This window comes from Panulirus ornatus, chromosome 5 (assembly GCF_036320965.1).
Source record: "Panulirus ornatus isolate Po-2019 chromosome 5, ASM3632096v1, whole genome shotgun sequence".
In the NCBI taxonomy this organism is placed as follows: domain Eukaryota; kingdom Metazoa; phylum Arthropoda; class Malacostraca; order Decapoda; family Palinuridae; genus Panulirus; species Panulirus ornatus.
In genome coordinates, this window is record NC_092228.1 from 12,330,107 (window position 1) to 12,343,306 (window position 13,200).

A 13,200-nucleotide genomic window follows, 5' to 3' on the forward strand; every position below is an offset into this window, starting at 1 on the left:
GTGTTTAATATTATCGGGTAGTTCATCTTAGTAATTCATTTCCATTACCATTTCTGGAAAAAAAAAATTGCTTATATTGCTATAGATATTTGTTGTTTAATATCATCGGGTAATTCATCTCAGTAATTCATTTCCATTACCATTTCTGGTGTACTATGATTACCTACTCTACCCTTCCATAAGCCTTGCTTTCCTCCATGCTCCTCTCTCTCTCTCTCTCTCTCTCTCTCTCTCTCTCTCTCTCTCTCTCTCTCTCTCTTAATTCTGTTTTCTTAGTATGTTTCTGTTCTCCCATTGATGACCCATAGACAGCATTTCCTGCTCTTTGTAATATGTTATCACAGTTTTCTTCAAATTAGGTATTATTTCTTATTTTTTTAAGGTTTGGGTTGCGGCTAGACATAAAACGTCGACTATATCTACTTTTTCAACAAATGGTTTTCATTGAAACATAAGTTTACTAGGGGGGGAGAAATTATGGTAAAAAGCATATGGCGAATCATGCAATTATTGCTTTCAAAAATGAAGATGCACATTGTAATATAATGACACAGTCATGATAATGGTTATTGATCTCATTATTTATTGTATAATCTAAATGCCATGGAATGAGTCATGTCCTCCTCACATTCTGTAAAGACTTTGATATTAGACAAATATGAAGTGAAATATGAACTACCTCATTCAATACACGTGCTTCCTTCTTTCTTTCTTTCTTTTTTTTCAATCTGCAAGATAAATTGGTTAGTCAAAATATAAAATATTTCATGGCAAATGAGCCCTTAATTATTATTATTATCCTTTAATTACTATTATAATATCTTAATCTGAAATAACCCTGGTCGTGCTCACTTGTCTCAATGGAGCAAATCCAGTGAAAGAACAACCTAACCAGAAGCTGTCCATCCCGCGGTGAGTTCTCTGCCATTAAGTATATAACTCAAATGATAGAAAATAAATTATTATAACTGAAAGCATGATTGGATATAAGAATATTCGACTAATAATCGAAAGAATAGGATTATAAATTATCAAATTGCAATAGTAGCATGAGGCAGGTGACCACCATGTTAAGTCGATGATCTGCATGTTTGTTGACAGGCAGGAGGGTCTGGTGGACGAGCAGAGTTCTACCAGTGGAAAAGTATTTCACAGCCAGGACAGAAGGAGGTCACAGGAGGACAATCCAGTGATTTTGATAGTACACAATGAGTTCAATCGGTACTGGGGTAAGTGTACATTATGTCGTCAATAGACACTAAATATAAGGGTTTGAGGTTGACTTGACAAGTCCCTCTTTTATCACATCAACCTATCACACAAGTCCTCTTGTCTTCGTTAATTATTAATTAAGCAGGCACCATTGCAGTATTTTGATGCATGTGAATAGGTAAGGTGAGAATTTCAGGCTAATTACTGATTGAATGTACCGCAGAGGTTATTTATAGGAATGGATTGAATTGTATATTGGACCCTAAGTTATACTAGACTTGCCTCAGCAGGAAGCGTGTGATGCCAGGGTATCATATGAGGGGCGACTTTGTATTCCTTCTGAATATTGGTTTTATTGTTTAGCAGTGTTGTTATTACTTACAGAATGTAATCAGGGTATAGTTTCGGTTTAGAGGCACCATAGAAATATGGGTTTGTTAAAAACGCGAATCAGTGGACCCCAAATATTGTATGAAAGTGGATCAGATCAGGTTTTGGAAGCTTTGGTTAGTTCTGCATATAAGCTAGTGTTAGGAAATAGGTACCTGTGTGTTATGTCGTTTATTTAATGTACTGAGATTGCAAAAGTACTTGTGCAGAATGATTTGGAGTTTTGAATTATATAGAATGGTATTAGATAAGGTGACATTGGTACATCTGGGAATATTTGAATTTTTATTTTATATTAGCTGGGATGGCATGGGCAACTTAGGCCCCCAATGAAGGCCATCCCAACAGCGCTATATTCATACATATTCAACATTTTCTGCATTAGCTAGGTATCGTTAAGAACAGAGGACTGAACCTTAGAGGGAATATCCTCACTTTGCCCCCTTCTCTGTTCCTTCTTTTAGAAAATAAAGGTGATCTTTTCTCTAGGGTGAAGTTGACTGAGGTTATCATAGGTACTGTTGATTTGTTTCTCTCCTTTTGCCTCATATCTTGATTTATTAATGTTTCACTCCTGCCTCACATTTTTCCTGATTTTCATTGCCATTCTCCCTTTATTTAGTTTGTTACATAAATGTTTCAAAATACACACAAATGTCAAAGTTGCTTAATTTGAGAAGGGCTGAAAACTTGCAGTACACAGTTTCAGCATCAACAGATATATTTACTAAATCTTTGATGTTTCACTTTCTTTTTCAGTATGATCTCTCAGCCTCACAGTTTTCACCGGACGGACGTGTATTTCAAGTAGAGTATGCTCAAAAGGCAGTTGAAAATAGTGGGTGAGTGTGATGTTGATTTTGAATTTAGTTTTGCAAACAGTAGTACCTGAAATGGGAATTATGCTCTTTTAGTATGTGCTATTTATTTTCCACAATTAAAGGACTTTGTTTCCATCCAGGATGTGTTATTTTATATAAACTCATCTCCCATGTAACAAAGATTTGCCCTAGAATATTTATCAGGTAAGAGGAATTTCTGGGAGTGTGATCAGCTATCATATAGACCTTTTGATAATTTTGTAAGATGCATTCCTGAAGAAAATAGTCAGCTCAAAGACTTACATTAATGATGATATTTCAGAATTCAGAAAACCTTTATGATATAAACATTAATGATATAAATCTCATAAAATTTTGATAGTTATAATGGTAGAAAGGAGGCACACTTACCAGAATGATCATAGTGTATATCAGCTCCTTATGGTGAATGTCATCTTTCTTCTTGATGTTTAACAGTCTCCATGTTTTTCATTATGCCTTTTTTATCGTGAGTCATTTTCATAGCACTTTATGGTTTAGAAGCATGAGTACCAGTCTCTATTTTGTCTTTCATATCACTTTGTAATGCTCTCTTCCTTCTGTCACTGGCCATTAACAACTGGTTACTCTTAAACATATTGCACAGTGCAACACAGTGATAAAAGCATGTTTTCTACATTCATCCTTTTTTTATCAACTAGAAATCAAGATACTGTACATGCAAAAGTATGTCATCTTAGTTTGTAACCTAACCTAACCTGTGGTTTTCTTAAAAATCATTGCTTTTTTTCAAATCATGGTTTTTTACAGAAATTGCTTATATTCTTACAAAACTCCTTTTGGAAAAGCAAATTAGTAATAGAATGTTTATAAAATGATATCCTTCTTCTGAAAAAAAAAGATGGGTTTTGAAAAACATAGTTTTGCTTCCTTTGTACATGTTTTACTGTCCATGCTGAACCTTAATTTACCTTTCAGACTGCCTGTCTGCCCAAACACTACTTATTTTTCTGCTTGTAATATTTCATTGACAAGTCGGTAATTTCATGTTAATATTCATGGCCATTTTCTAAAGTATTCTATCACTACATGCCACACAGTCAATTCTCACATGCAAAAATGTGCAATACTGTTCTTTAGCTACACATTATTAATCTTTCATGATTTACCCAATATGGTTGTGTAACGTTCTTATCAGTGTGTATTGTTCTGTCAAATATAGACAGCATATATAGGTTTTAAAAGTTGTATGATAATAATGTTCAAGAGATGGGGCTACATGAGTGTAAGACTCTTCTGTACATTACAAATAAGTAATAGGTAATTACAGCTTGAGCTCCTTTAAGAGAAGGTGGGGAGGGGGAGGAAGGAAAAGCAATGACATGGGGTCTTTGCAATCCAAGATGTGTTTTCTTCTGCCATTAAGTAACCTATCAGGAGAGCCAGACATTAGAGGGCATAGCCAGCAGGTTAAAACCCTTTTCCCCCATCATTTTGACTTTTACTCTAGTTATGATGTTGAATTGTGAGGCACACAGTAGTGATTCACTAATATATGATGACACTCACATGCTAGACCCTAACTAAAGAGAGGGAAGCTTAAGTTGATTTTGGCTTATAATTTTAAATCTGGAGGGGATGGATGGAGTTTTAGATGTGTGGAAGTAAAAGGACCAAGGGTTATGATTTTTTTTTTTTTTTTTTGCATTTGAATAAATACCATAGGTAATATACTAAATGAATACTGGTGTATGGGTATGGTTAGAAAAACATTGAGTCTTCCAAAATGTGGATATGTCTTGTAGTTTTTAAGGCCAATAGTCTTTTATTGGTAATCAAACAAGGATTGAAGATATTTATTTACTGTTTTTGATAGATATTTATAAATTAGAAGTTCAAAATTCCATCATAATGAGTTTTAGCCTTCCAGTCAAAGAATTGGTTCCCTGATTTATGAGGTATGTAACTGCAAAATTTCAGTAAATAAGCTCTTGTCATGTAGGGGATGACTAGATTTATGAAGAACATTGCATAACAATGACGTCATAGGCATGGATTCCCTGCTTTCTAGTACTTGTCAGATTGTCACCCTAGTTATTACCAAAAATGGTGGTGTACAAAGAATGTTTGTTGTGTAAGTTTGAAAATCTTTGAAATATGCATAAATTACCTTAAATGAGTGTTGAACAAGAATTTTGTGATTTATTTTTACAGGTACCATTCTTTTCTTTTTTCCATTCGTATATTTGTTGGCAGTATGAATATTTTCTTCTCAGGACAGCTGTTGGTCTCAGATGTAAGGATGGTGTTGTTTTTGCTGTAGAGAAGATCATCTCATCCAAGTTATATGAACGGGAGGCCAACAAGCGCATCTTTACTGTTGACACACATGCTGGCCTTGTAAGATATACTGAAGATTTAAGATTCTGAACATTTATCCAATCATAGAAGCTTTATTGCTGCCATTTGTGCAAATTCAGTCAGTTCTGCTCCTTAAGTTCCTGACTTTTTTTTCTCACTTTTTGACTTGTTTTGGTAATCCACACCTCTGTTATAGAGATGCATCAAAGTATGCATATCTTATCACAGTGGAGCCAGTATGTATATGCTCATATGCTGGTATTTGTCAATCTTTTTTTAAATGTTTGCAACCAAAACTGGGGGCCCCACAGGTGCGATGGATATTAAGTGGGAGGAGGGGCTTATAATCTTCCCCTCACTAGACATCCCAAAGGCATATATGCCCACTGAAGATGGTTCTATCCCTCCTTGCCCAAAATGTAGGTAAACAGCATGTATGCTGATCCCTGCTCTGCTTTTCAATTAGGAATTCAGTCAAATGTTGATAGAAATTCAGGTTACATGTTTGTTTTCTTTATGCCTATCCAGGATTTTTTTTTGATTCGGTTACTTTTTTTTGTTAATGCTTTCAACCTGGGATTGAATTTCAGTTGGGGTGAAGTGAGAATGAGTCATATGTAGTTAAGAGATGAAAGTGGAAATGCAGTTACTTTTCATGTTATAGAGATCCCTTGCAAACCATGATTTTGTCAAACATGTTATTTAGCATACACATTTAAATTTTTGTGAACCATTATATCAGCTACGGCATTATGTTTTAAGAATCTAGTTTTCCATGGCACCACCAGAATTTTTCCAGCACACTGAGCAAGTGTTATGTTGCAACAGGTGTAGAATACCATTGCTAGGGAAAGGCTGGAGTGTCATAACTAGGTGCTGTTGCTGGGCTGAGCGACAAGGTAGCCTTGACATAGGATTGTTGAGGACCTTTCTGCCCAAACAGAGACTACCCTATCTGATCCTGCATGGAGTATAGTCGTGTTAGCTACAGAAACCTCATTAAACACACAGTGATTAACTTTGTCATATACATTTTGTTTAATTCTGATTTTTTCACAGTGCTTAAATGTTTTTTGTTTCTATTTCACATACTTTTAGCTTGTCAAGAAAGGGTTTTCGGTCATTGTGAAATATTCCATTCAGGAGTTTCATCCCTTTTTGCCGTACTCTACAGTTTATTTACAGAAGTGAGCTAACTCATTATATTCAGTGGATCAAGTCATATTCAGATTACTGGGACCTATCATATAATTTTACAGTTTCCTTTCATTGTATGCCATGTTGGCAGAATGACTTGATATGTTATGCATAGTACTTAGAACATTGCCAACTTATGCAAGTTACCCACGATCAGATCTAGGTATATCAGTATTGTAGACATGATCATTATATCGCAATATAAATTGGTTATCACATACTTTTAGGCCTGTGCTGGACTGTTAGCAGATGCACGTGCAATTGTAGAAGTGGCAAAAACTGAAGCGTCAAACTACAGAGCTGAATATGGATTGCCCATCCCTTGCAAGGTAAATAGTTGTAATCATGGGGATAGCTAGAAGGAATAGATCATGCATGTCTTAGAAGGTAGCTGAGAGGGATGAGAGCAAGGTATCATTGTCAATATCTTCCAAAGATCATTTATTTAGTATGATTTGTCCAAAATATATTTTTTTTCTTCTAACAGCTTCTGGCAGAACGTGTCAGTACGTATCTCCATGCTTACACCTTGTACTCTGCAGTGCGACCTTATGGCTGCTCTGTAATGATTGGTGCTTATGATCAAGATGGCCCCCAGCTCTTTCTCATTGATCCCTCTGGCCTTTGTAATGTAAGTTTTGTGTATATTACTGCTTGGAATTGCTTAATGATTAAAGCTGCCTATTTTATGATATGACCAGCATCTGTCGTATATCTGATTTTATTTTTAGTGTGTTCACACCTCTGACTTCCAGATTAAAAAAAAAAAGATGCCTTTTACCCATCATTCACATATCTGACACTTCAAGTCCCCCTTTCTGAATGTATCTGGCACTTTAATTACTCTTCAGTTCCCTTGCTTGTTGACCTGCAAAACTTGTTGCAAGTGATGGATCCTATACCATGTATAACCAAGTTTAAATAAAGGAAATAAGGTCTTCAGTCATTACAGTCATAAATGTTTAATTGCCTTTAATAGTTTTGCACTGCACTGTGATTTTGAAGATCTAGTCTTTTTTCGTATTCTTATGCGGTCATGAGATGCTGAGTTGTGGAAGATTAGCCTGATAACATCACACCCATACTGCAGGAATAAAGGCAGAAATACAGCATAATGCACTGCTGTGACAATTTCAAGTAACAGTCCTGCAGTACTTCTTGGTCAAAATCGTCCATGATATTTTGTTCTGTTGCTTGTAATATATTGCCATGTTGCTTGTATAAACTAACAAAATGAAAAACTTTATTTCTGTGATTGTTTAATTTATACTATGGGTCTTGAGCATGCCTGGACTATATAGTTTGGGTCGTGATGAAAAAAGTTTAAGAACCACTGCTCTAGGCAGAATAATGGAGGTAGATGATGGCCCACTCCCTTGTTCCAGACTTGCTCAAAGCCTACCAGAGACTGCCAAAGAAAAGGCATTCATAGATAGGTGGGTTGTTGGATTGGGATGCATGTTTGATTTCTTGGATGAGGGCTATATGTATCTGTGTCTTTGAGTAGGTTGAGTACTTCTGTGTGTTTGTTTTTCATGCCATTGTCACTGAGTTGAAAGAGTGATGTGTGATTAGGAATCCATGAAGTAATGAGGTCATTTTGTAAAGAGAAGGATTGTGTGTATGTGCAGTTGCTTAATAAGTGTTTGTGCTAAAAGTGCGAGGGTTAGGAGGGTGTTTTGAATGCTTCTGTCCAAATTGGTTCTACGTGTCCAGAGCTCTGACTAGTTCTTTATAGACAAGATTGATGTGGAGTGCAGGCAGCACTCTTGAAGGCAACTGGAGCTTCTGATGGAGTAGAGCTTTTTGGTGATGGGGATATTATGTTGTAGGAAGATGTACTTCAGTGGCCTAGGTTTGAAGTTAATGTCATTTCTCGCATCATTAGTTGGAAGGTGGTAATTGGTCATCATTCCCAGAAGTGAAAATAGGTATATGTGATCCATGATATGGCAGAGCCATCAGGGACAGCTCAAGGCTGCACTCTACACTCAAGCGGATTAAGTTGAACTCTTCTGAGGCAGGAAACTCATCGATGAGTCCCTCATTGCATATTGGTGGGTATTTTGCTGTACTTCACTGAATTGCAGCAGCTTTAGTCTTTTGGGTTGGCCCTCTTCCCTGGTGCTTTTTTTATATTCTTAAAGTTTAAGGTGTTCTTTACTGCTTTTCAAAGGAATGAATGTTTAGATCCAGATTTTGTGCACCACAGTATTGCTGGGTATTTTACTGTACTTCACTGAATTGCAGTAGCTTTAGTCTTTTGGGTTGGCCTCCTTCCCTGGTGCTTTTTTATTTTCCTAAAGTTTATGGTGTTCCTTACTGCTTTTCAAAGAAATGAACAAGTAGATCCAGATTTTGTGCACCACAGTATTGATTTGATTAAGAATAACTTGTATGCTATTTGGTTGGCATGGATATGGTTTGGAAATTTCTAGGGATATGAGTGTGAATATGTTAAGTGCTAGTAGATATTTTACATGCCATTTTTTTTTTTTTATAAATGCTAGAAGTATACATGAATAGATAGGCAGGAGAAAAGGTATCATGTATTTTTTTTTTCTTTTTACAGGGTTACTATGGTTGTGCAGTTGGTAAAGCTAAGCAAAATGCAAAAACTGAAATTGAGAAGTTAAAATTAAAAGATCTCACATGCCGAGAGCTTGTCAAGGAAGCTGCAAAAATGTAAGTAATCTGTTGATGCTTCTATGTATGGTATGGTATGTGAGATATATGTGGTATTTGGTTTTGAGTATGTTCTTTCCTGTTTCTTTATCAGAATGATTTTTTCCCTTGTGATGTGCTTTGACTTGATATTGGAAATATAGTGCATAAAGGAGAGTATACCCATAGAGATTTAATTTTTTTTTATTTTTTTTTTTTATACTTTGTCGCTGTCACCCGCGTTTGCGAGGTAGCGCAAGGAAACAGACGAAAGAAATGGCCCAGCCCCCCCCATACACATGTACATACACATGTCCACACACGCAAATATACATACCTACACAGCTTTCCTTGGTTTACCCCGGACGCTTCACATGCCTTGATTCAATCCACTGACAGCACGTCAACCCCTGTATACCACATCGCTCCAATTCACTCTATTCCTTGCCCTCCTTTCACCCTCCTGCATGTTCAGGCCCCGATCACACAAAATCCTTTTCACTCCATCTTTCCACCTCCAATTTGGTCTCCCTCTTCTCCTCGTTCCCTCCACCTCCGACACATATATCCTCTTGGTCAATCTTTCCTCACTCATTCTCTCCATGTGCCCAAACCATTTCAAAACACCCTCTTCTGCTCTCTCAACCACGCTCTTTTTATTTCCACACATCTCTCTTACCCTTACGCTACTTACTCGATCAAACCACCTCACACCACACATTGTCCTCAAACATCTCATTTCCAGCACATCCATCCTCCTGCGCACAACTCTATCCATAGCCCACGCCTCGCAACCATACAACATTGTTGGAACTACTATTCCTTCAAACATACCCATTTTTGCTTTCCGGGATAATGTTCTCGACTTCCACACATTTTTCAAGGCTCCCAAAATTTTCGCCCCCTCCCCCACCCTATGTGTACGTGTAGGAAGAGAGGAAAGTGATTGGTTCTCAGTGAATGTAGGTTTGCGGCAGGGGTGTGTGATGTCTCCATGGTTGTTTAATTTGTTTATGGATGGGGTTGTTAGGGAGGTAAATGCAAGAGTCTTGGAAAGAGGGGCAAGTATGAAGTCTGTTGGGGATGAGAGAGCTTGGGAAGTGAGTCAGTTGTTGTTCGCTGATGATACAGCGCTGGTGGCGGATTCATGTGAGAAACTGCAGAAGCTGGTGACGGAGTTTGGTAAAGTGTGTGGAAGAAGAAAGTTAAGAGTAAATGTGAATAAGAGCAAGGTTATTAGGTACAGTAGGGTTGAGGGTCAAGTCAATTGGGAGGTGAGTTTGAATGGAGAAAAACTGGAGGAAGTGAAGTGTTTTAGATATCTGGGAGTGGATCTGTCAGCGGATGGAACCATGGAAGCGGAAGTGGATCATAGAGATTTAATATAAACCATAAAAACGAATTGGGTTATAGGTGCTGATTGTATACTGGCCACATCCATATAGGTGTCTGGTATTTTTGAGTGCTCTCATGAAAGCGTCTTTAAATATGAGGGTATTTGCTACTGAAAAATTTAACTAGCACACAGTGCAGTATAGCTTTCATGAAAGCTTGCCATGAATCCTTCACTTATTTTACCTCCCCAACTCAAACACCCACTTTATCATTCGAACATATTCAGCAATCTTTCAGAGTACTCACTTCATCACTTCACCTCATCCCTATCTGATACTACTTCCCCATTTGCCCCTTTCACCAATGTTCCCTTCTGTTGTCTTGTTTTTGTCTCAGTTAATCTCCTTCTAAATAACATCTAGTTTATTGATACTCACATCCTGAATTTCAATTGCCCTCCTTTTCAGCTCCTGCACCTTCCTCATAACTTACTACTTATCTCTTTTGCACATCTCCCGGTCTTTCCTTCCCTGAAAGAAACACTTACATTTCTTTTCTCTTCCACTAACTATTTGCCTTTGTCATCCCACCATCCACCTCCCTTTCTCATATACCCATCTCCCAACTTCCACCTGCCACATAACTCTTTCGCACATGCCAGCAGTGCTTCACTAAACATTTCCCATTCCACATCACTCTTTTAGCTTCATTTGCTCTCATTGTACACTCATTCTCTCCTGATAACTTCGCATATACCTCTTTTCCAAACTCACCTACTTTCACCACCCTCATTTTATGCACATCATCTTTTTTCCAAAAGCCTTTACAAATCTTCGCTTTCATCTCCTTTAGGTAATAGTCAGACTGGGCTGCACCTTCAAGGGGTGATATTGAGTGAAAAGTCATCTTTGGCAAGGCTGTCTCCGTAGTAGTACAGTCTCTTACCACTCCATAGGAGTCCACATTTCCTTGCTGTTGGAAGGAGCATAGCTTTAGGCTGAGGAGCCTTCAGAAAGGGGTCCTCAGTAACACCAGGTCTCTTTCATAGAAATTGGTCATATTTTAAATTTTCATAGAAGTTGGTCATGGGGTAAATATACATGAATAATCTGTTTCATGCATGCTGGTTGTTTCCTGCTTGAGATAGCATGAAGAATAAATGACTGAGCCTTAGAGGGAAAAATTCTCACATGGCCCCTTGCTCCCAACCCTCCTAGTCGCCTTCTATGACATGCAGGGAATGCATGGGCAGTATAAATGAAGCAATTGATACATAATATATCCCAGTGGTTAGGGAAGAAAGAATACTGCTCATGTATCTCCTGCTTGTCGTAGTGGGAGAGTCACACGGCAATAGGTGAGAGTAGATGAAGCAAGGGAAGTGGGTTTCGAATGGCAGATATTTAGGGAGGCAGTGCTGGCATGTGCAAGAGAAGTGCATGGCCAGCTGAAGGTGGGAGATGGGCTGATGAGAAGGGGTAGTGAGTAGTGTAAAGGCGTTGAAAAAGAGCGAGTGTCATTAAACTTATGGTTGAATAAGAGGTTATCTTTGGAGCTACACCTTCATCTAAGTGACCTATTGAACAACATTTCCTTTAGCACATATGGAGAGTCTTCACCAGGTCCATGAACCTTACATGAGTCAAGTTATTTAAACACTCATGCTTGGATGCATCATCCATAGTGCATATACCCACACTGGGTGGATTATGCCTCTAGAACTAAAAGTTCACTTAGAATCCTGTTTTGGGTGTTTTGGCACTTTTTATAGTTTGATGTGCATGTCAGTCTTTTGCAGAGAATTAAGTGTTACAACATTGTAAAAAGAAATATTTGATATTACCAAAGTGTGAAAACTAAAGTGGATGATATTTGAATTGGTTATCACCAAACTCCCTTCAAAATTATGTAAAATTTTCTGTCAAGTGTATCTAATATTATAGAGTACACCCAGTCCTCACTTTATGCAGGGTCACTTTATGTGATATCAATATTGTGTGAGGAACCTCTTTCTATCAGTTCCACTTTTTATGCAGTCAAAATTCTCTACTATGTGGGTGTATGTGGTACAAAGTGCTGTAACACTTCAGTTTGGGTTGACAGGTGGCAAAAGTGTGTCTTGGTTGGAGCATGCCAAGTTTCTGCCTACGGGTCAGTCTCAGAGTTATCACTGTTGCCTACATTTTTCTAAATCAAGACAGCTCAAACGCATCCTTCCAAAGTGGCATTTGTTACATACATACAAGGGGTGTTGGTTAAATTGTTCATCTTAAACTAGGACTTTGGTTTAGAAAACTTGTGAAGAGAAACCATCAACAAGGTTCCTTATTCTTGCTTTGTTAAATTGTCATTGTAAATAGGTCACCAAGTTGTAAGATTAACTGTTATATTTATACTGAGGTCACATGTATAGGTTTGGTCTTGGTTAATTTTTAAGTGAATATTTGAAAAAAATTTCCAACAAAATATTTGTTGGCCATGAAAATTAATTAGTTCATTAGGAACAAATTTATATATACTATTACTTGCTAGATGACCATCTGTGATCAAGTACAGCATCTAGTTTGTTGCACATAAAGCAGCTGAAATGTTGTGACCAAATACAACTTGCAGATCCAATGCATTTATGATTGTTGTTCACCTTTTGCAGATACTGTATGCATCTTTTATGATGTATGTTTTATATTTCAGCATTTACCTTGTCCATGATGAAGTAAAGGACAGAAACTTTGAACTGGAGCTATCTTGGGTTTGTGAAGAATCTGGAGGTCATCACCAATTTGTACCTGACACTTTATATAAGGAGGCAGAGCGATATGCAAAAGCTGCTTTGGAGGAAGATTCCTCTGATGAAGATGAGGAGATGTAAGCGTTCTTGTACGCTGGAAACATTTGTCAAATTACACTGCAGGAATTCATAGCAGTTATTGTACTATCCTTAGATTATCAAGGTTTGGTTATACAGGTTTTCAAGATAAAGGAATGTTGCACTGGAAATATAGTTTTCATATTGTTGGCAAGGACTTGAGCAGTGATTACACTATCTATCATTATTCGTACATTCTTTGTCTCATTTAACAACAGGAAATCATCACTGCCATACGTGACATGTTTTGAAATGAGTTGCTTTAAAGATTTTGAATATATATATTGCTGCCCAAATAAAATCTTCTTGTAACTAAGTAGTTTATTTTCTCCATATATGCAAATGTAATATGTG

General features: G+C 37.4%; 1 protein-coding gene across 1 annotated transcript; it reads left to right on the plus strand.

The window, feature by feature from the left end:
* Positions 1-1,069: 1,069 nt before the first annotated feature.
* Positions 1,070-13,158, plus strand: Prosalpha7 (proteasome alpha7 subunit). The gene is made up of 7 exons (XM_071661611.1): positions 1,070-1,229; positions 2,362-2,444; positions 4,700-4,823; positions 6,209-6,310; positions 6,469-6,612; positions 8,554-8,666; positions 12,672-13,158. The coding sequence occupies exons 1-7, from the start codon at positions 1,209-1,211 to the stop codon at positions 12,847-12,849; spliced, it is 765 nt and encodes a 254-aa protein (XP_071517712.1). The 5' UTR covers positions 1,070-1,208; the 3' UTR covers positions 12,850-13,158.
* The last annotated feature ends 42 nt before the right edge of the window (positions 13,159-13,200 follow it).

What these genes read in the sequence shown, in the direction of transcription:
- Prosalpha7 (XM_071661611.1), top strand. Translation starts at nt 1,209, where the DNA reads ATGAGTTCAATCGGTACTGGG. An exon ending in TGAGTTCAATCGGTACTGGG is followed by an intron (nt 1,230 to 2,361) that starts GTAAGTGTACAT and finishes TTTCTTTTTCAG; the next exon opens with TATGATCTCTCAGCCTCACA. An exon ending in TTGACACACATGCTGGCCTT is followed by an intron (nt 4,824 to 6,208) that starts GTAAGATATACT and finishes ACATACTTTTAG; the next exon opens with GCCTGTGCTGGACTGTTAGC.